The following is a 22,661-nucleotide window of genomic DNA, read 5'->3' on the forward strand; positions in this document are numbered from 1 at the left end:
GGGTATCTCCTTTTGTTTTAGATGAAAGATTTTTTTTTAATTTGTAAACACAATATAAACCTACGCGGTCTTGTTTTAACCAATTAAAAATACTTTTAAAAAGACGTAATTTTTGCTATTTTCAAAATCTCTTTGCAACATACGGTTATTTAGCTACTACATAAGAACTATGCGGCTCATTGAATTTGCACCAGCGGTTTAGATTTTGCTTCCACCTTCTCAATTCTGAACCAAAATACAATATTTTTCATGCAGTAAAATATGGTTGACTTTTAATTACTATAATCACAAAAAAATACATGCTTATGCAAAATGATGCAAATATATTGACAAAACAAGAGTGCTTATGTCAACTAAAAATGATGGGGGTACGTAATCTAGAGGCATTTAAATTCTTATGTCAACCAAAAATCATCTGTAAAATATGAATTATTATCTCGGTGAGCGTGTAGTGCCCAGCGAGAGCCCGCCCTTTGCTGAGGAACTTCTCTATGATGATACAGAAAACATTAGGTTCATTATATATTTTCAGTTGTATATATACACAGTATACTAAAGTTGTACATGTATGATTGATACATATGATATATGATAAATTATATACATATTGCAACTGTTTATAAAACCTTAATAAATCAACAATTAATGTATAGATGGACTAACATATATTTTGGTGTTGGTTTCCGCTGGGTTTAAGGCGTTAAAAAGAAAGTCACCGACATCTTTCACTTCCATGCTAATAAAGGTCGTTATGTTATGAACCAGAGTTTTTTTTACCATCTTTAAAAATAATAATATCTCAAGATGCTATACTTTTTAGTGTAAAAAGTATGGTAAGACACCAAAAATTTATACTAAAATTTTTGGTATCTTAAGATACTTTCCAAAGATGATAAAAAAAACTCTATAAACAATATATAGAGTAAATTATAGGTCACAGAATAACGAAAGAATCGTAGCCGTATGAAGATTGGTTATGCTAAAAAATATAGGAACACAAATATGCATTATGATGCGATGGGTGGGGATGTGAAAGAGTGATCAATCAATGATTGAATTAAATAGATAACACGGAACTTCTTAATCGTGCTGTCTCTGTACTAATATGATCCAATAGCAAATATTTTATAATGAGGTGACTTTATGCATGTATTGCTTTATAGGAGTTAATGTTTCTTTCTGAGTAACAAATTGAAAGAACAGATTTGCAAGCTCCTAAAAGGTGATAAAAAATCAAATAACAAGTAAATGAAAACACATGGTGTGGCACTGTGGCCCAATAAAATGGGCTTCTCTCGTGCATCAATGGCCTGTTCACACGATGAGTCTCGTGGACCCAGCTAGCAGTCCACACTGGGCCGTTTCACTACTAAAGGCCCAACAGAGCAGCACCCAAATCAAAAAAAAAAAAAAGAAAAAAGTATGTAATGGAAAGGAGACACCAACGTGGGCCCCACACGTCAGAGAGACAGCGGCGGGTGCCGGGAGCCCCTCCATCTGGTTCCCGCAATCTCGAAGAAGAAGACGGCGACGAGCCGACGACGAAGGCTCGGTCGGCGCAAAGGCGGAGTCAAATCTCCAACCAACGCAGCGAGGGCGGAGGCAAACACGCCCAAATCGGCAAATCGCACCACCCTCTCCCTCGCCTACTCCCCTTCCAAACCCTAGCCGCCGCCGGCGCCTCGTCTCCTCGCGCTTCAGAATGGCTCGGTAGCTTCTCCGCTTCGATCGCCGCCTCGCCATGGATCCGGGGGGCGGGATGCTGCTCGAGGACTTCGGGCAGCGGGTGGACCTCACGCGGCGCATCCGCGAGGTGCTCGCCAACTACCCGGAGGGCACTACCGCGCTGCGGGAGCTCATCCAGAACGCCGACGACGCGGGGGCCTCCCGCGTCCGCCTCTGCCTCGACCGGCGCTCCCACGGCGCCGGCTCGCTGCTCGCGCCCGCGCTCGCGCAATGGCAGGGCCCGGCGTTGCTCGTCTACAACGACGCAGTTTTCACTGACGAGGACTTCGCCAGCATCTCCCGCATCGGGGACAGCAGGAAGGTCTCTCAGGTTTGGAAGACCGGCCGATTCGGGTGAGCGCCCCTTCCTCTCTATCTCTATCGCACGCAAGCTTGCTTCGAGCTGTAAATTGCAATGCTAAGCTTCCTGGCTAGTAAAATCGTAGTGATTCTTCTCTTATTTGTCCCTGATAGATGCTACTGTGTTTCTGATGTCATGTCGTCATAATGTTAAGGTATTAATGGGTTTGGGTAGCGAATGTATCAGTGTCTCAGCTCCTGAGTTTATTTTGAACAACCACTCTGGAATTATTGATATGCTACTAATGATTCAACAGATACTTCATTTATTCTGACTATCTTCAGTATAAGGCTATAAGCTCTTTCCTTCTCGTTCATGCGTGGGGAATTTAACTATTTGCCACTCGTACCAGCAGCCACTCCTCAAATTCCACTCTTATGGTTGTTTCTAACTTGTTGCCACTACAGGGATGTGGAATGGCCGTTATATCCCTCTATCTATTTCATCTTTCTTTCTCGTGTTCTTTGTCTACATGGTCGCCTATGTTGAGTGTGAACACAATCGTTTTATGCTTCTTTTCTAAAATGATTTGCATATCAGATAAAACATCTATGGATGCAATTGACCATAATAATACCCCATGTTTAACTCATGCTCAGGCTATGGATATCGATAACTTAATCTCTTATTCATTTCTTTAGTATGTCATATTCAATAACTGATTTGTCAACAATTTGTAATGACAAGCAAAAGAAACATCTGAATATGTCATTTGAAAACTTTAGAAATGCAGAAATTTTCTATAAATAAGGTTTGGGTAAAATATTAATTCAAGAGGACGCGTGTAGTGATGTCATTCATTACAGTCAGTTAGTCAAGTTGGAAGGATTTTTTAGAATCCTACTAATCGTGTTGTCTTAGAAACAACCATAAGATTATGTTCATGCTCAACATAGGAGACTATGTAGACGAGGAACACTATGAGAAGGAAAGATGGAAGAGGTGGAAGGGGTAGAGTGGACATTTCATGTCTCTATAGTGTCAAAAAATTAGAAACAATCAAAAGAGTGGCATTTGATAAGTGACTGCTGGTAAGAGTGGCAAATAGTTAAATTCCCCCTCAAAATTAGCATTTCCTAAGCAGAAGGGGCTGTCGATTCTTCTGGATGTAGAACTCATTGATGGGATCAGTAAGGTACTATCTGGGAAGCAGATGCTTCTGAAGCCTGCCACTGTAACTAGTTATGTTTCACTGTTTGATGTTCACCCTGTAGTTGCCCATGATTTATTTATTTATTTTTGCTGTGAGTGATAACACATGATTCCTGTTTCCACAGGGTTGGTTTTAATTCGGTGTACCACTTGACGGACATGCCATCATTTGTGAGTGGCAAGTACATTGTCCTGTTTGATCCCCAGGGTGCTTATCTTCCGAATGTGTCAGCTGCAAACCCTGGAAAACGCATAGACTTTGTCAGTTCTTCAGCAATTACACTGTATAATGATCAGCTTTCACCCTATTGTGCATTTGGTTGCAACATGAAAGCACCATTTCAGGGAACATTGTTCCGCTTTCCTTTAAGGACTGCTGAGCAGGCATCTTGTAGTCGGTTATCGAGACAAGTGTACACAGAGAATGATATCTTATTTCTGTTTGCTCAACTTTATGAAGAAGCTGTATATAATTTACTTTTCCTTAAAAATGTGCTGTCAATTGAAATGTATGTATGGGAATCTGGTATGAGTGAACCAAAGATAGTGTACTCTTGCTCCATAGGGTCACAGCATGACAGTTTGCGCTGGCATCGACAAGCCCTCATCAGGTTCTCTAGCACTGCCACTGAGTCTTCTGAGCAAAAGATAGACTCCTTTTCAATGGATTTTGTATCAGAGTCATTTTTGGGAAAGAAGACAGAGAAAAAGAGCTATACCTATTTTATTGTACAGGGAATGGCATCTGCATTAAGTAAAATTGGTATTTTTGCAACAACTGCTGCCAAGGATTACGATCTTCACCTACTGCCTTGGGCTTCTGTTGCTGCTTGCATCTCCAATGTCGGACCTGAGGTAATATCTTGTTCGTTTTGCAGTTCTCTTTATGGGCATTGTTTCCAATTTTGTAGAAACAGTTGGGTGTTGCCTATTAGTTATCTGCTGCTGCATATTTTTAAAAATAATTAGCAATATGACCATGGTCGTTGATGGGATTTTTATGTATTCTTCTGGCTGAACAAACCCTGTACAGCTGTAAGCTTCAAACTTAATTGATTATAATACCTTGAACTGCAAAAATGTGTGTTTGAGTTATGTTATCGAACGGGTTTCATGCTATATCAGATGTTCTTCTGAAATTTATGCATGATTCAGAGTTTCACCTTACCAATTGCTGTGGTTACTCTATGGTAATTACTAATCACTGAATTTGCAGGAAGTTATTCTCAGACAAGGTCATGCATTCTGTTTTCTTCCTTTGCCAGTAAAGACAGGATTATCTGTGCACGTGAATGGTTACTTTGAAGTATCGTCCAACCGACGTGACATTTGGTATGGCGCTGACATGGACAGGGGTGGTAAGCTTCGCTCTGACTGGAATTTGTCGTTGTTAGAAGATGTTGTTGCTCCATTGTTCAGAGAATTGCTGCTGCAGTTGCGTATGATTTTGGGCTCCAAAGTATCATATTATTCCTTATGGCCAACTGGTTCGTATGAGGAGCCCTGGAGTATTCTTGTCGAACAAATTTACAAAGTTATCTACACCTCTCCGGTATTTCACTCAGAGGTGAAAGGTGGGACTTGGATATCACCAGCTGAGAGTTTGCTTCATGATGAGGGGTTCTCAAGAAGCAATGATCTCAGTGAGGCTCTTGTGGTGTTAGGCATGCCTGTTGTTTGTCTACCGGGTGCGATTGCTGATATGTTTTCAAAGTTCCATATGAAGTGCATGCTCAAAATAGTAACTCCTGCTGCAGTGCGGAATTTCCTCAAGGATTTTGAAAATCTTGGTACATTAGAAAAATCGCATAATCTAATATTACTGGAATATTGTCTGGCTGATCTGGACAGTGGTAATATTGGTCAATGCATGAATGGCCTCCCATTGATTCCATTAGCAAATAAACAGTTTGGAATTTTTTCTGAGGTTTCACAGAAGAATCAATATTATGTCTGTGATGACGTAGAATATGAGCTTCTTTCTGCAGACAGCGATAGAATAATTGACCGAAGCATTCCCCCTGTAATACTAGACAAGTTGTATCAGATAGCCAATAGTTCTCAGGTAAACATTTCACTTATTGATGGGCGGACATTTCTTCAGTTCTTCCCCCAGCTATTTCCTCCTGGATGGAAGTGCCGAAACCAAGTTCCCTGGGATCCAGAATTGGCCGGCTCATTTCCTACATCAGCCTGGTTAAAACTTTTCTGGCAATACATTGGGGATCGCTCATATGACCTTGATTTGTTTAATGATTGGCCTATATTACCTTCTACCTCTGGGCACCTTTATAGAGCATCTACAGTCTCAAAATTAATTAAAACAGGTTCACTGTCTAATTTGATGAAGGAACTCCTTGCCAAGTTAGGTTGCAAGATACTAGACACCAAGTATTTGAGTGAGTGCCAACAGTTGTCTAATTATGTGTATGATGGTGATGCAAGTGGAGTACTTCATTCAATCTTTGGGGTTGCTTCATTGGAGGGTATTGATTTGCAAGCTCTGTTTCAGCGCATCACTCCTGGTGAGAAAAATGAATTATACCAGTTTGTTCTTGATGCAAAATGGTACTTAGGATCCCACCTTTCTGATATGAGCATAAATCTATGCAAAAAGTTACCCATCTTTAGGGTTTTTGATGGAGGGTCTCCCAGTTCTTATGGTTTCTCAGATTTATCCAGTTCAACAAAGTATCTGCCACCTCTTGGTGTTGCTGAGCACTTACTGAATGGTGACTTTATCTTCTGCATATCCCCAAGTGATGAAGATATTATAATGAGATATTATGGTATTGAACGCATGCCAAAATCAAACTTCTACCAGAGGTACGTTCTGAATAGGTTAGATGAGTTGCAAACAGAGTTTCGTGATTCAATTCTAATAACTATCCTGCAAGATCTGCCCCAGCTCTCCTTGGAGAATCCAAGGTTTAAGGAAGCCTTGAAGGTCCTTAGATTTGTTCCTACAACCAATGGAACCTTGAGAAGTCCTCAATCTCTTTATGATCCTCGGGTGGAAGAACTCTTTGCTCTTCTCCAGGAATCAGATTGCTTTCCCTATGGATTGTTTCAAAACCCAGAAGTTCTTGATATGTTGCTCTGCTTGGGGCTCAGAACATCTGTATCTATCGATACCATAATACAAAGTGCTCGGCACATTGACTCACTCGTGCACAAAGATCACCACAAGGCCCATTCAAGGGGTAAAGTGCTCCTTTCATATCTTGAAGTTCATGCTCACAAATGGTATGTACACAAGTCATTTGATGGCCGCAGGAAGGTAAATATGCTAGCTAAAGTTACCACCGTGCTCAGGTCTCGTGATACATCTCGGGAAACTGATCTTGAAAAATTCTGGAGTGATTTGAGAATGATTTGTTGGTGTCCGGTGTTAGTTACTGCCCCAAGTCCAGCTTTGCCATGGCCTTCAGTATCATCAATGGTTGCTCCACCTAAGCAAGTAAGGATGCAGGACGACATGTGGATTGTTTCTGCTAGCTCACGCATACTTGATGGTGAATGCACTTCGTCAGCCTTGTCATATAGCTTAGGCTGGTTGTCTCCTCCATCTGGAAGTGTAATTGCAGCTCAACTGCTTGAGCTGGGTAAGAACAATGAAATCGTGACTGATCATGCACTTCGGCAAGAGTTAGCATTGGTGATGCCTAAGATTTATTCCCTACTGAGTAATTTGATTGGATCCGATGAAATGGATATAGTGAAGGTGGTACTAGAGGGCTGTAGATGGATATGGGTGGGGGATGGATTTGCACAAACTGATGAAGTAGTTTTAACTGGACACCTTCATCTGGCACCATACATTCGTGTCATTCCCACTGATTTAGCAGTATTCAAGGACCTATTCTTGGAGCTTGGCATAAAGGAACAACTGAACCCTGTGGATTATGCTAGTATTTTGACCAGAATGGCCACAAGGAAAGCTTCAACTTCACTAGGAGCCGAGGAACTTAGAACAGCTGTCTTGGTTGTGCAGCATCTAGCTGAATTTCGGTTTCAGGACCACCAAACACAAATATATCTACCTGATTCGTCAGCTAGGCTCTGTCTGTCGTCTGAACTTGTATTTAATGATGCCCCTTGGCTTCTTGATTTTGGTTATGACACAACTGGGAATGCGTCAAGCATTGCTTTCAATTCGAAGAAGTATGTTCACAATTTTGTCCATGGCAACATTTCTAATGATGTGGCGGAAAGGCTAGGTGTCCGCTCTCTCCGTCGACTCTTGCTTGCTGAGAGTTCTGACTCAATGAATTTGAGTTTGTCAGGGGTTGCTGAGGCTTTTGGACAGCATGAAGATTTGACTACACGACTTAAACACATTGTTGAGATGTATGCAGATGGGCCAGGGATTCTCTTTGAGTTGGTACAGAATGCAGAAGATGCCAAGGCTTCTGAGGTTGTGTTTTTACTGGATAAGACCCAGTATGGTACTTCATCTATTCTATCACCTGAAATGGCTGAATGGCAGGGGCCTGCTCTCTACTGCTTCAATGACTCAGTTTTTAGTCCTCAAGATCTTTATGCCATCTCACGAATTGGTCAAGACAGCAAACTTGAGAAACCTTTTGCAATAGGCAGGTTCGGTCTTGGCTTTAATTGTGTATATCACTTCACAGACATTCCTGGGTTCGTTTCTGGTGAGAATATTGTTATGTTTGATCCGCATGCCTCTTATCTGCCAGGAATATCTCCATCTCATCCAGGTTTAAGGATAAAATTTGTAGGAAGGAGGATCTTAGACCAGTTCCCTGATCAGTTCACCCCATTCTTACACTTTGGTTGCAACCTGCAACAGCCATTTCCAGGTACACTCTTTCGCTTCCCTCTTAGGAATGAGGCTGCTGCTTCTAGAAGCCAAATAAAGCGAGAACAGTATACACCCCAAGATGTGGAAATGCTTTTCTCTTCCTTCTCTGAGATTGTATCTGAGGCTCTACTTTTTCTCCGCAACATAAAGAATATAACTCTGTATGTCAAGGAGAATGACAGTCAGGAGATGAGACTTGTACATCGTGTCTCGAAGCATAATAGTTACGAGATGGCCAAAGAACCTCATGCACTTAATATGATGCTTGCATTTATACATGGAAATCAACCATCAGGAATGGATAGGCATCAATTTTTCAATAAATTGAATAAGACTAAAGATAGTGATTTACCTTGGAGTTGTCAAAAGGTCTCTGTCTTTGAGCAAAGCCCTACTGCCTGCTTGCTGCATTCATGGATCTTAACAGAGTGTATAGGTGGGGGCCATGCTAGAAAGTTGTCAACTGCCTCTGGTAGTAAGTCTCACTTCTTTGTTCCGTGGGCATCTGTTGCTGCTTATCTGCATTCTGTGAGTCTGGACGATACAAAAGAGCTATATGGTGAAGCTGAAGTCAACCTTGATGATTTGGTTCTTAAGCATCAATCTCTTGGAACCTCTAAGGGCAGGAAAAATTTTGAGGGTCGATCCTTCTGCTTTCTTCCTTTACCAATCAACACTAGCATGCCAGTGCATGTGAATGCTTATTTTGAACTGTCTTCAAATCGAAGGGATATCTGGATAGGGAATGACATGGCTGGGGGAGGAAGAGTACGATCAGAATGGAATCTTGCACTGCTTGAAGATGTGGCTGCTCCTGCTTATGGTCACCTGCTTGCAGCAATTGCACAAGAGCTTGGTCCCTCCGATCTGTTTCTCTCATTTTGGCCTACTGCTGTAAGTGTGGAACCATGGTCTTCCATGGTGAGGAAGCTTTATGTATCCATCGCAGAACTTGGACTTCATGTTTTGTATACAAAAGCTCGAGGGGGACATTGGGTGTCAACAAGGCAAGCTATTTTTCCTGATTTCAGTTTTTCAAAGGCAGTTGAACTAGCAGAAGTTCTTTCTGAAGCTGGTTTGCCTGTGGTGTCCGTATCCAAGCCAATAGTTGATAATTTCTTGAATGTGTATCCATCAGTTCATCTCCTGAATCCTCATCTGCTGAGGAATTTGTTGATCCGACGAAAGCGTGGCTTCAGAAATAGAGAAGAAGCAATACTTGTTCTGGAGTACTGCTTGAGTGACATGGGGGATCCTTCCTTTCCCGATAAATTGCAGGGCTTGGCTCTTCTTCCTTTGGCAAATGGGTCATTCACAACATTTAGTAACCGAGGAGGGGGTGAAAGAGTATTCTTTTCTTCACAAATGGAATTTGACCTTCTAAAGGATTCCATACCACATCTTGTTGTTGATAACTCTTTACCGGATGTCATTTTGAAGAAGTTATATGACATAGCTTGGTCTGCACGGTCAAACATTTACTTATTCACTTGCAATTTTCTCCTTGAGTTGTTGCCTAGGATATTGCCACCTGAATGGCAGCATGCTAAGCAGTTGTTTTGGTCTCCTGGACAGCAAGGTCAGCCAAGTGTGGAATGGATGGTGTCACTCTGGAATTTCCTGCGACATTCATGTGAAGATCTTTCAATTTTTGCAAAATGGTCTATATTACCACTAGTAGATGGAAAGCTTATGCAACTTGGCAATGCTTCAAATGTAATATTAGATGATGGGTGGAGTGAAAATATGTACTCGTTGCTTCAGAAACTGGGATGTTTCTTTCTGAGATCGGATCTGCAGATAGAACATCCGCAGTTGTCAAATTTTGTTCAGGAAGCCACTGCAGTTGGTGTTTTGAATGCTGTGGAGTCTGTTGCTTGTAATTTTCAGGACAGTAAGGAATTGTTCATGGGTATTTCACTGGCAGAAACACATGAGCTACGCAGTTTTATTTTCCAGTCAAAGTGGTTTTCAGGAAATTACATGAGCTCCTCCCATATGAATACAATCAAGAATCTCCCTATATTTGAATCCTATAAATCTAGGGAGCTTGTTAGCCTGACAAATCCTAGAAAATGGCTTAAACCTGAAGGTGTTCATGAGGATCTGTTGAATGAAAATTTCATAAGAACAGAATCGGCAAAAGAGAAGTCAATTTTGGAATCATACTTTGCTATTAGGGAGCCTCAAAAAGCTGAATTTTACAAGGACCATGTACTTCCTCGAATATCTGAGTTTCTCTCCCAGCCAGCTGTTGTTTCAGCAATTCTTCGTGATGTGAAACTATTGATAGAAAATGATACTTCTGTGGGAGCTGCATTATATGAAATCCCTTTCGTCCTGGCTGCTAGTGGTGCATGGGTACATCCCTCCAGGTTTCTGTCTCTCCCTCTCTCACACACAAGCATATAGAAGTGTATTTAGGTTGGTAGACTTTTCTTGTATGCTGTAGCATCTGTTATCTGCATTAGCACTGGACTAATGTTCATTTGTTATCTGCTTGTTACGATATATGTGAGCAAAGTATGCTAAGTAAGTGTGCTGTTTGTCTAATCTATCAGTCAGTATTTCCTTTGATACTTGATGAACACCATGCCATGTAGAAGTAAATCTTCATAATCTATAATCTATACTCCTATAAAAAGGAGTAGTGGTGGTGACAGTGAATCTGCCGCCACCACCACCTACCATCACTATAGTTTTACAATTTAGCCCTCAAATTTCTTGATATTAAAAACCAGTTAAATATAGATTGATATCTATATATACATTTAAATTAAGGTGACTATTTCATATAAGAAAATTTGATAACACATCATAAAATCCGTAGCAAAGCACGGGTATTTAACTAGTCCTATAAAAGAAGGTAGCGGTGGTGGCAGTGAATCTGCCGCCCCACCTACCCCCATTATAAAGTTTAGAAATTTTCCATTGAACTTATTAATATTAAGAAACAGACAAATCTAAATAGATAGCTAGATATAAGGTGATATTCCCTATAAAAAAGATGTATAACACATTTAATGGAAATTATATTTTTATTTATTTTAGGCAATATTAATATATTTTCTTTTATCCATAGCAAAACATGGGCATTCATCTAGTTGAAACAAATAACTGAAACCTGTTTGATTGATAACTCTATATTGGATGTAATCTGCAATTTGTTTTTATTTTCATCAATAATGAGCTTGTTACTTCCAGTCCCTGACTTACCATGGATTTCATTTTTTCTTCCTGCTTCCATTCACTGTAGATTTCAGTACATAGAAATAACTTTTGTTTTCCTTCAGACTTTATGATCCTCGTGTGCCTGAGTTACATAAGTTGCTGCACAAAGAAACATTCTTTCCTTCGGATTTGTTCATGACAACTGAAGTAATTGAATTGCTTGCAAGTTTTGGACTTAAAAGTAAATTGGGTTTTAGTACTTTGCTTGACATTGCAAGGTCAGTATCACTGGTGCACGGTTCAGGGAAACAGGATGATGCATTTGAGCATGGGAAAAAGCTACTTACCTATCTAAGTTTTCTTGAATTCAAGGATTCAAACACACAAGATAAAAAAGCCTTCCATGAGGATGACAATCAGGAAGCCTCTAAAACTGATGGAAATTTTGAAGAAAAAAATGATGAGGATGGGCATGACCCAGACGAAAATATTATGTCTTTGTTCTCAAACTTCGATGATGATCTACCAGAAGATGAATTTTGGTCAGAGCTGAAAAATATATCTTGGTGTCCAGTCCATGTTGCACCATTGCTAGAAAGACTTCCATGGTTCATATCGGAAGATCATGTAGCTCCTCCAGTCATAACAAGGCCAAGATCGCAGATGTGGCTTGTTTCATCAAAAATGCGGATTCTTAGTGCTGATTCTTGCTCCATGTATCTACAAAGAAAACTTGGTTGGTTAGACCCACCAAATGTGAGCATTTTATCTTCCCAGTTAGTTGAGATCTCCAAGTCTTATGATGAACCCAATATGTTTTCTGAAGACAGAGCCAATGATGCTGTTCTGCAAAAGGAGATTCAACTAATCTACTCAAAATTGCAAGATATTATCGACACTGCTGATGTCAACATTCTAAAAAGGAATCTGGATGGACACCCATGGGTTTATATAGGTGATAGGTTCGTGCAACCTCAGGCACTTGCTTTTGATTCACCTGTAAAATATCATCCTTATCTTTATGCAGTTCCATCTGAACTGTCGGAATTTAAGAGGTTACTGTCGGTTTTGGGGGTGAAGCAGACGTTCGATGCAGCAGATTATCTGAATGTACTTCAGTGTTTACAAAGCGATGCCAAAGGAGAGCCATTGTCTACAGAACAACTAAGTTTTGTTCATCGCGTTTTGGAAGCAGTTGTTGATTGTTATCCTGATAGTCAAGCACCTGATGTGTTGCTGAATTCATTGTTAATTCCGGATTCATTTGGTGTTTTGACACCTGCCAGAAATCTTGTTTATAATGATGCACCCTGGATGAATGCTGATACTACTTCAAAGAGCTTTGTGCATCTTAGTATTGGTAATGATCTAGCTAACAGGCTTGGGGTTCGATCTCTTCGTGGATCATCATTATTGGATGATGAGCTAATGACAGATTTGCCATGCATGGAATATGCTAAAATAAGTGAGTTGCTGGCTTTATATGGTGAGAGCGACTTTCTTTTGTTTGACCTAATAGAGCTAGCTGATCATTGCAATGCGAAGAAAGTGCACCTTATCTATGATAAACGAGAACATCCTAAACAGTCCTTGCTGCAGCAGAGTTTAGGTATGATAGAAATTGTCTCCCTAGTCAGCTATTTTGCTGATATTTTTCTTTTTCCAATGATAATTGTGCTAGTATTTATTGTCCTATTATCATATAAGTAACATATTTTTATTTTCCAAAAAATATATAGGTGACTTCCAGGGTTCTTCATTGACAGTTGTCTTTGAAGGAACAATAATGAGCCGAGAAGAAGTTTGCAGTCTCCAACTTCCTCCTCCATGGAAATTGAAGGGAAACATTCTGAACTATGGGCTCGGATTTCTTAGCAGTTATTTTGTGTGTGATACCTTGAGTATTCTTTCTGGTGGCTATTTCTACATTTTTGATCCCTTGGGCTTGACTGGTGGCACGACTTCCACTGCTATCTCATCAGCTAGATTCTTCTCTTTGATAGGTGTGTTTTTACTTAAATTCATGTTTGTTCATTTACTAATATTATAAATATGACCATAACTTGTTTAGTTTGTGCACACTATGCATGATGCAACCACAGTTTTTTTGAATGGTCACTAGGGATGGGGTGGGTGGGGAGGTCTCCACACCTGAATCGATTTAAAGTAAACCGACAAGGCAATACAAAGTTGATTACAGGTTTTAGAGAAAGCCGATCCACTGCAGATGCAGTGACAATTCAAGATTACAAAGTCGAGATACATTAGACAAACCAGGAATTGATTCCTTTCTAAGATGCTGCGATGGAGACCTGATAGAAGAGATGGCGTTGGAGAGTAGAGATTTCCAGAGTGGGGCTGCATTCCTGTCTTCTTCTGGGAAGCTTTCTGACCAAACATTGAGTTCAGAGATTCCATTGCACAAAATATGTCCCATGGATAGTGGGAGGTACCTGAACACTACATCATGCCTGTTGCTCCATAATAACCAGAAACATAGGAAAAGGAAGACTTGGAAGTGGTCTGTTGGTAATCTTGTAGGGGGCTTGATCCTAGCCAGTAGATGAACTGAGGGTATGCCCGGGTGTATGCTGATTGTGTTCCAAAAGGCAGCCGAGAAGGGGCAGTGAAGCAGGATATGATGCAACCAAACTTTTTTGGGCAGAAGGCCTCATTGAAGACCAAAACTCATTACCCACTAAAGCTTAATCTGATCCACGTTGGGAAACATATCATTCCAAGTCTGCTAAATGTATTATTAATGTTACTGCAAGTGTCGCATCCCTGTTTGCAACATGAGAATTTAAGAAATCATTTACTCTGTGAATCTTCATGGCAGAACTATGCCTGCATTTGGACGAACTCATTTAATATCATTATATAGTCTCCTATTTTTCTGATGTTTGGAAATCGAGTGTAGTCCTTAAATGCTACCTGTCTTTTCAGGAAATGACTTGGTCGAGAGATTTCATGACCAGTTTACCCCAATGCGCGTTATACAGGAGGCTTCACTATCTTCAGCAAACTCCACTGTTATTCGTATGCCTTTATCATCAAAGTGTCTGAAAGAACTTGAAGCGGGTTGCAATAGAGTAAAGAATATTTTTGATCGATTTACGCAAAATCCATCGAGCACTCTCCTATCCCTGAGGTCAATCATTCAGGTAATAATTGTCTTTTGAAAACCATTACTCTATGGCAGCTTATAAATTTCTGCCTGATTTATTCTTTCGATCTTACACTTTTGACTTTGTAAAATCTGAAAAACCCATACATGTAGATCATATCATAATATGTGCACACCCAAATGTCTACAAAATTATGATTACGCGTATACTATAAAAATGATATCTATATTTTATGGACAGAAAACATTGGGTCTATTATATTATTGCAAAAAGTGCCACTTCCGGCCAAACGTTGTTGTCCAGAAATTTAATAAATCGATTAATTCATCAAATGTATTTCATGCACAAGTCTTTAAATTCATAACGTTAATTTTACTTTTATATGATGGAAGTGAAAAACTGAAGGTAAACTGCATGCCATGCTAATAAGTAATAACTGACAATGGAATGTGAGCATGGGTACCAGTTTTTCAGAAATAGTATTGAGAAAGCTTTATTGGGTGATTCTAAAGCATAATCTTAGAAAAAAGCTGCTCAACATTTAATGTATCATGGATGCGATTTCAATCAGGTATCTTTATCAACATGGGAAGATGGAGCCTCTCAGCCAACCTTGGACTATTCTGTACTTATTGACCCATCAGTAGCTGCTTTAAGGAATCCATTTTCAGAAAGGAAATGGAGAAAATTTCAGTTATCCAGAATATTTGCAAGTACAAGTGCAGCTATTAAAATGCAAGCTATTGATGTGCATGTGATTGACGGTGGCTGCAGTTATATTGACAAATGGTTTGTTTCGCTTTGCCTTGGATCAGGGCAAACACGAAACATGGCTCTCGACAGGTTTTGCCCCTTTCAATTCATATTATAAGTTCAGAATCTTTTCTACTTTTGAATTTACCTGCATTCACCACTATTAATTAATATTCCATCCGTCTCAAAATATAGTTAATTCTAGGATTCAAATTTGTCTCAAAATACAACTACTTCTCTACCTACCTCCTCTCAACCAATCAAAAACATTCCTCACTTTAACCTTAATCCCCCGAAAAAAGGGCTTAAGTCTATATTTTGTGACGGAGGGAGTAATGTTTTAAACATGTGAACTAGTCGAAGGACCTCTGGCATAATGCATGTTGATTCTTTTCTATTTCAGACGGTATCTTGCCTATAGCTTAACCCCTGTTGCTGGAGTAGCGGCACACATAGCTCGAAATGGAGTATCAACCAATACACATGCATCCAGTTGCATATTATCTCCCTTACCACTATCTGGGTCTATAAGCATGCCGGTCACAACTCTAGGTCATTTTATTGTGAGGCATAATGGTGGCCGGTACATTTTTGGCAGCTCACATGATAAATCTCTGTCAGATCTTGAAATGAGTAAAAACAAGTTGGTTGAGGCATGGAATAAGGAGCTTATGCTGTGCGTGCGTGATTCATATGTTGAGATGGTCCTGGAATTTCAAAAGCTTAGGAAGGACCCTCTATCTTCTGCTATTGAATCAAGATCAGCACATTCTTTGAGTACAATTTTACAGGCCTATGGTGATAGGGTATACTCTTTCTGGCCCAGATCAAAGCAGCATCCTGCTTCACTCACTGGGCATGGCTCTACTGTAACTAATGTGAATTCACCCAGAGCATCTAAAGCAGATTGGCAATCCTTGGTAGAGCAAGTGATAAGACCTTTCTATGTACGCTTGGCTGATCTTCCTGTGTGGCAACTTTATGGCGGGAATCTTGTTAAAGTGGATGAGGGTATGTTCTTATCCCACTCAGGGAGTGGAGATGATGATAATCTGCCATCTACTAGTGTCTGTAGTTTCATTAAAGAGCACTACCCTGTTTTTTCTGTACCCTGGGAGTTGGTTAGTGAAATTCAAGCAGTTGGAGTTAATGTAAGAGAAATCAGGCCCAAGATGGTTAGGGATCTACTAAAAGCTTCTTCATCCATTATACCCCGATCTATTGAAACATATATAGATGTTCTTGAATATTGCTTCTCAGATATGGACCCATACCGGTTCTCAGATCTTCATATACATGAGGAATCACGAATTAGCAATCAACAATCCAAAATGATGAATTCGTCCACATCACATTCTATGCCTTCTTCAATCAGCTCATTTTCTTACCATAGAGATACACAGAGACATGGTGCTTCTGGGGGTGATGCACTTGAAATTGTTACATACTTTGGAAAAGCCCTGTATGACTTTGGTCGGGGGGTTGTTGAGGATATCAGCAAGACTGGTGGCTCAGCATCCCATAGGACCCAAGCTGCTGAAAATAATGTGCTATCATCTATCATCACAGAACTCAAAGGAGTCCCATTTCCAACATCGACAAAATGTTTAACAAGGCTGGGATCTACTGAACTATGGATAGCAAGTGAGGAGCAGCAGTTATTGATGCGCCCATTCTTGAATCACTTTATCCATCATCAATGTTTAAAAAAGGCCTTCTTGGAGCTATTGCTCACCACTCAAGTTATTCATAGACCTCTAAAGCTAAGAAGTTTTTCTCCTCACTTATTATCAGGCCATTTGAAGCACATATTTGATGAACATTGGGTGCACCTTACAGTAGAGAAGAAGTCTCCATGGATTCCTTGGGATAATAATGTTAATTCATCGACTGCTGGACCAAGTCCTGAATGGATTAGGTGCTTCTGGAAAATATTTAGTTCAATGAATGGTGACCTTTCACTTTTATCTGACTGGCCCTTAATTCCAGCATATCTAGAAAAGCCCGTTCTCTGCCGTGTGAAAGAATGCCATCTATTATTTGTACCACCAGCATATGATTCAAATCCTGACAGTGGGGTTGTTGATAGTGCAGCTAGAGTAGCTGGCACATCTGTCCACCCAGGAGATGATACTGGCGAAGCTGAAGAGAACAGTATACTTGATGCTGCATTTCAGTCAATGAACTCAAAGTTTCCATGGTTACCTGCTCTGCTTTACAAGCTGAACATACCAGTTTTCGACTTATCTTTTCCGGAGGGTGGTGCAATATGCAATTTGTTTCCTTCACGTGATCAGACTCTTGGACAAATTATTGCTTCCAAACTGGTTGCAACAAAAAATGGTGGCCATTTACCTTTGCCACTTAGTCTATCAAGTGAAGACTGTGACAAACTCTTTACATTGTTTGTCTCAGATTTCAGATTGTCCAGTGACCACTTATATCAGAGAGAACAATTGGATGTCTTGAGAGAGCTTCCAATTTATAAAACAGTTACAGGAACATACACTAGTCTTTCAGGGTCTGATCATTGCATTATTTCTCCCACAGCATTCTTTCACCCCAATGATTCCCGGTGCCTTACTAGCACAGCTAATGCAAATCTGTTTCTTCAGACTTTGGGAGTTGAACAATTGACTGACCAAGAAATACTAGTAAGGTTTGCTTTGCCTGGATTTGGAAATAAATCAGCTCAAGATCAGGAAGACATTCTAGCTTACTTGTATGCTAACTGGAAAGATCTGCAGCTGAACTCTTCTGTAGTAAACACCTTGAAGGAGACTAATTTTCTGACAAGTGCAAATGAGTTCTGTAAAGATCTGTTCAAACCAAGGGAATTACTTGACCCTTCAGATGCTTTGTTAACTTCAGTATTCTCTGGGGAGAGACACAAGTTCCCAGCCGAAAGGTTCATGTCAGATGGTTGGCTTGTTATACTCAGAAAAGCAGGTCTTCGAACATCTACGGAGGCTGATATGATAGTTCAGTGTGCAACAAAAATAGAATCCATCGGAAATGATATCATGTCATCTTTAGAAGATCCTAATGACTTTGAGGCAGACTTTTCAGACAACAAAAATGAAATTCCTTTTGAGATTTGGTCTTTGGCAGAATCTGTTGTTAATGTGATTCTTGCTAATTTTGCTACTTTGTATGATAGTTCTTTTTGTGAAAGGATTGGTAAAATTTCATTTATTCCTGCCGAAAAAGGTTTCCCAAGTATTGGTGGGAAGAGAGGTGGTAGAAGGGTACTTGCCTCATATAGTGAATCTATTCTATCAAAAGACTGGCCGTTAGCATGGAGTTCTGCTCCTATTCTTACCAATCAAGCTATTATCCCTCCTGAATATTCTTGGGGGGCATTTCGACTACGGAGTCCTCCTGCCTTCGCTACAGTTCTGAAGCACTTGCAGGTCAATGTCATAACATGCTTATACGTTTATACTTTATATCATATGAAAAATGCTCTCTTATTTTCTCTACGGTAACAAAGCAGAGTGTTGGGAGAGGCAATGGCGAGGACACACTAGCACACTGGCCAACTTCTTCAGGGATAATGACAGTAGAAGATGCCTTTCTACAGATTTTGCAATACTTGGATAAAATATGGGGAACAGTATCTTCTTCAGGTAGCACAATGCACCAAAATTATGTTTACGTTCCTGTATATGCCCTATATTTGTCGCCATTATGTAACAATGATTTCAGTTCTTTGCCTTTTCACATTCCTGGGTCTCAATTACTAGCAGCCAATTTTTTTTTTTTTTGCTGGAAAAGACTTAATTTACTAGCATGGTCATATTTGAGTGCAATGATGCAAAGGGGCCCTGTAGGATTTAGGATAAGGGTTGAGTGAACTAAATTTGTCTGGCTAATTGTGAGGGCAACCAACTTGTAAGACCAAATGAAATCTGATACGCCCAACTCTCGTCCAACAGTTCATGTGAATTTGCATGTTCACAAATCTGTTTACAGTATATATTTCTCCTGGTAAGAATTTGAAATCTTGAACTGATTCTCAGTGCACTAACTTGAATTGAAAAACATATGTAATGTGTTTCTTAGTACGTTCGTGTATATTGACAACCACAGTAAGAAACTATAGTTGACTAAACTAAACTTACCATGGCATGCCCTATTCATATGTTTTTTTGTTTGTGGTATAATGAGTTAAAGATAGCTGGACAGAAAACTAATGTGTTTATGTTTCTTTGGAAAGAGATCTATCAATACTCTATTCAAGTTATATTCTTTATTTTTCAGAGAAAAATGAGTTGCATACGCTGGCGTTTATACCGGTTGCAAATGGAACTCGCTTAGTCACAGTGAAATCACTTTTTGTTCGTCTGACAATCAACATGTCACCTTTTGCTTTTGAACTTCCAAGTCTTTATCTTCCATTCGTCACCATCCTCAGAGAAATTGGGATGCAGGAGAGCCTTACAAACTCTTATGCAAGGGAACTTCTTTTGGATATACAAAAAGCATGTGGTTACCAACGCCTGAATCCAAATGAACTCCGTGCAGTGATGGAAATCTTGGACTTCATGTGTTCTGGTGTCAACCAGGCTATAGCAGATGGATCAGAAGGCATATTTGATTCAGTAATACCAGATGATGGTTGCAGGCTGGTCTCAGCTGTATCATGTGTATATATTGACCCATACGGTTCTCATTTACTGAGTAACATAGATACATCCAGGATAAGATTTTCTCACCCAGATCTTCCCCAGAATATTTGCAACACATTGGGTGTGAAGAAGCTCTCTGATGTCATTGTAGAGGTACTACTGTTATAGGATCCCTCATTTTGTGGCTATAAGTTTAATTAATTTTGTAATTTTCAAATGAACATGAGTTTTTTGCCCCCTTGTCAGGAACTGGATGGAAAGGAAGAATTGAAGATGGTGCATAGCATTTGCTCTGTTACTCTCGACAGAATAAAAGAGAAGTTGCTTAGTAAATCTGTGCAAGATGCATTAAGGATTGTTATGATTGGGGTAGCCAATCATTTTCCTTCATTTGAAGCACTCAATCTGGTGAGGATAGAAAGTGTACTAGAGGATATATCACAGGACCTGCAGTTTGTTCAGCGTCTCCATACTCGCTTTCTACTACTTCCCATGCTCCAGGATGTTACAAGAAGCAGCCAGCATCCTCCATTTCCTGAATGGTCAAGCAATGGAAAGCACAGAAGTGTTTGTTTTCTCAACAAATCCACAGGTCATATTCTAGTTGCAGAGCCCCCAGGTTTTTTGACAATACATGATGTTATTGCAATGGTTGTTAGTTACAGATTAGGGGCACCAGTGATCTTGCCGATTGCTTCAGTATTTGCATGCCCAGATGGCACAGAGAAAGAAGTGCTTAAAATACTTCATCTAGGCGCTGATTTTGGAGTTTCAAAACGTGAAGGAAGGTACAATGGTTCCCTGGGAGCAGAGTTGTTGTCTCAAGATGCTCGCCAGGTGCAATTCCTTCCCTTAAGACCATTCTATAATGGAGAAATCGTGGCATGGAAGACAGGAAAAGAGGGTGAAAAGCTCAGATATGGTAGAGTTCCTGAAGATGTAAGGCCTTCAGCTGGCCAAGCGCTTTACAGGTTCCCTGTGGAGACCTCACCTGGCGAAACTTGCATCCTACTTTCCAGCCAGGTTTACTCATTTAAAAGCGTTTCAATGGCTGATCTCTCTACTACACCTTTGCAATTGGATAGTGGTAGAGTTGCAGGTGGTGGACAGCAGGGCCTCTCACCAATCAACACAGGAACTGAAGCTGCAAATGATGTGGTTAGTTTTGTGCCCATGCAATTTCTAGTTCTGCTAGCTGTATGTGCTGTCCTAATTCTCATCATACTTCGATTCACAGGTTACTGGCCTTGAATATGGAAAGGTATCTTCCACCGAGCTGGTACAAGCAGTCCACGATATGCTTTCAGCTGCAGGGGTAAGGATGGATGCTACGAAGGAAACACTTCTACAGACTACTCTTACCTTGCAAGACCAGCTTAAAGAATCTCAAGTGGCTCTACTCGTGGAGCAGGTTTGCCACTTCGATATCTTCTTGGTTGTTGTTATATTCAATGTTATTGGCACATCAATAATATCTTTTACTCAATTCTGTATACCAAGAGAGTAGTTGAGCTGTGACCCACGACACCTAATGAGAATGAGAAAAAATGATGTGAGATTGGCTTTGTTGTTGAACAACATGCTATTACTTGTGCATAATGGATTCTGCTTCACACACACTATGTACCATGATTTCTTTGAGGTGGAGATGATGGTGGGTCAAGCGGTTGTTGTCGAGGATCTCCAGATATTTCCTTTTATGTTTACATAGAACACGTATAATATCAGGATAGAAAGAAACCTGATATTCCAGGGGAGACCCACACTCCACAGCCTGCATAATTGCGTTGCATGTTATATCGTATGGTATTATATCATATCATATCATAAGCTTATTAGTATAGTGACTCAGCTACTCTGAAAACTAACTGGATACGCTGCATATTGTGGACGCTGAAAGTTGTTTGAACTGTCATTGCAGGAGAAGGCGGAGGCAGCAGTTAGAGAAGCTGATGTTGCCAAGTCAGCATGGTCATGCCGTGTTTGCCTGAATGCGGAGGTCAACATGACTATAATACCATGCGGTCACGTTCTTTGTAATCGATGCTCAAATTCGGTTTCACGATGCCCATTTTGCCGGACGCAAGTATCCAGAATGATGAAAATATTCAGGCCTTAGAAATTTTTGAAGGCGCCTGACTAACCGTATACCACAGCTTTGGCTTGCCCAATAGTGTGTATGATAGTAGGCACGGTAGTTGCTTACCTGGAAAACTACGGGCCCGTAAAATCGGGGGTGTAAATATGCAGTATACGTCCATGTACAGCAATGATGCATTTTACTGTGCAGATTCTTTGGAAAATCGTTGCTTCCGATTCGAGGCAAATTCTGAAGATTAACTAATAACTAGTCCTGTTCATGTTTCAAAACGCAACGATAGCCGCTCGTTTATCGTGGTTATCGGCCTCGTGCGTTTAGAAAGATTGTTTTTTTAATCAAACTAACATTTACTTCTTCCGATTTAATAATTATTGTTGTTTTGAAATAACGATATAATCTTCTAGATTAATTTTTTACCGTGATTTTCTATATATAAAAAGGCAAATAAATATATACTTTTATTAAAGTGTTTTTATAATTCATCTATATGTATTGTCCTAGTGTTTTTAAAATAAATATTTTAAAAAATATTAATAGTCAATGTTTTAAAAATTTGATCACATACTTATCTAAAAGTACAAGAATTATGAAACTGGAGGAATAATTGATATGGTGAAAACTAAAGTTTATAGTTTTTTTTGGCAAGTTATGTCTACATTTCACTGTTTTTTCACCAGTTGCATTAGGAAACACCGTCTCTTTGAAAGGCAAGAATTTCAGTTTATTTTCATATAAAACAATTTAATTCCTACCCATCTTTCTTAAAAGGCAAAATTTGCTACAAGGCATCGAAAAAATGCGTAATTAGCCG

The 22,661-nt window shown here is 39.9% G+C and overlaps 1 protein-coding gene across 1 annotated transcript; it reads left to right on the top strand.

Moving 5' to 3' along the window:
* The first annotated feature begins 1,533 nt into the window (after positions 1-1,533).
* On the top strand, positions 1,534-22,202 carry LOC102717242 (sacsin). Its single transcript, XM_040522993.1, has 13 exons — positions 1,534-2,079; positions 3,364-4,093; positions 4,455-10,441; positions 11,360-12,846; positions 12,977-13,240; positions 14,184-14,401; positions 14,937-15,208; positions 15,522-18,531; positions 18,615-18,747; positions 19,382-19,902; positions 19,996-20,907; positions 20,987-21,160; positions 21,671-22,202. Exons 1-13 carry the CDS (start codon positions 1,742-1,744, stop codon positions 21,866-21,868), a joined length of 14,244 nt encoding a protein of 4,747 aa, XP_040378927.1. The 5' UTR covers positions 1,534-1,741; the 3' UTR covers positions 21,869-22,202.
* Positions 22,203-22,661: the final 459 nt, after the last annotated feature.

The sequence above is a fragment of the Oryza brachyantha genome, chromosome 4 (assembly GCF_000231095.2).
Source record: "Oryza brachyantha chromosome 4, ObraRS2, whole genome shotgun sequence".
Taxonomy (NCBI): Eukaryota; Viridiplantae; Streptophyta; class Magnoliopsida; order Poales; family Poaceae; genus Oryza; species Oryza brachyantha.

Excerpts from the sequence above, each read along its gene's own strand:
- LOC102717242 (XM_040522993.1), top strand. The coding sequence starts at position 1,742 with ATGGATCCGGGGGGCGGGATGCTGCTCGAGGACTTCGGGCAGCGGGTG. Across the intron at positions 15,209-15,521 it reads CGAAACATGGCTCTCGACAG|ACGGTATCTTGCCTATAGCT; the intron begins GTTTTGCCCCTT and ends TTTCTATTTCAG. Across the intron at positions 18,748-19,381 it reads GGGAACAGTATCTTCTTCAG|AGAAAAATGAGTTGCATACG; the intron begins GTAGCACAATGC and ends TTTATTTTTCAG.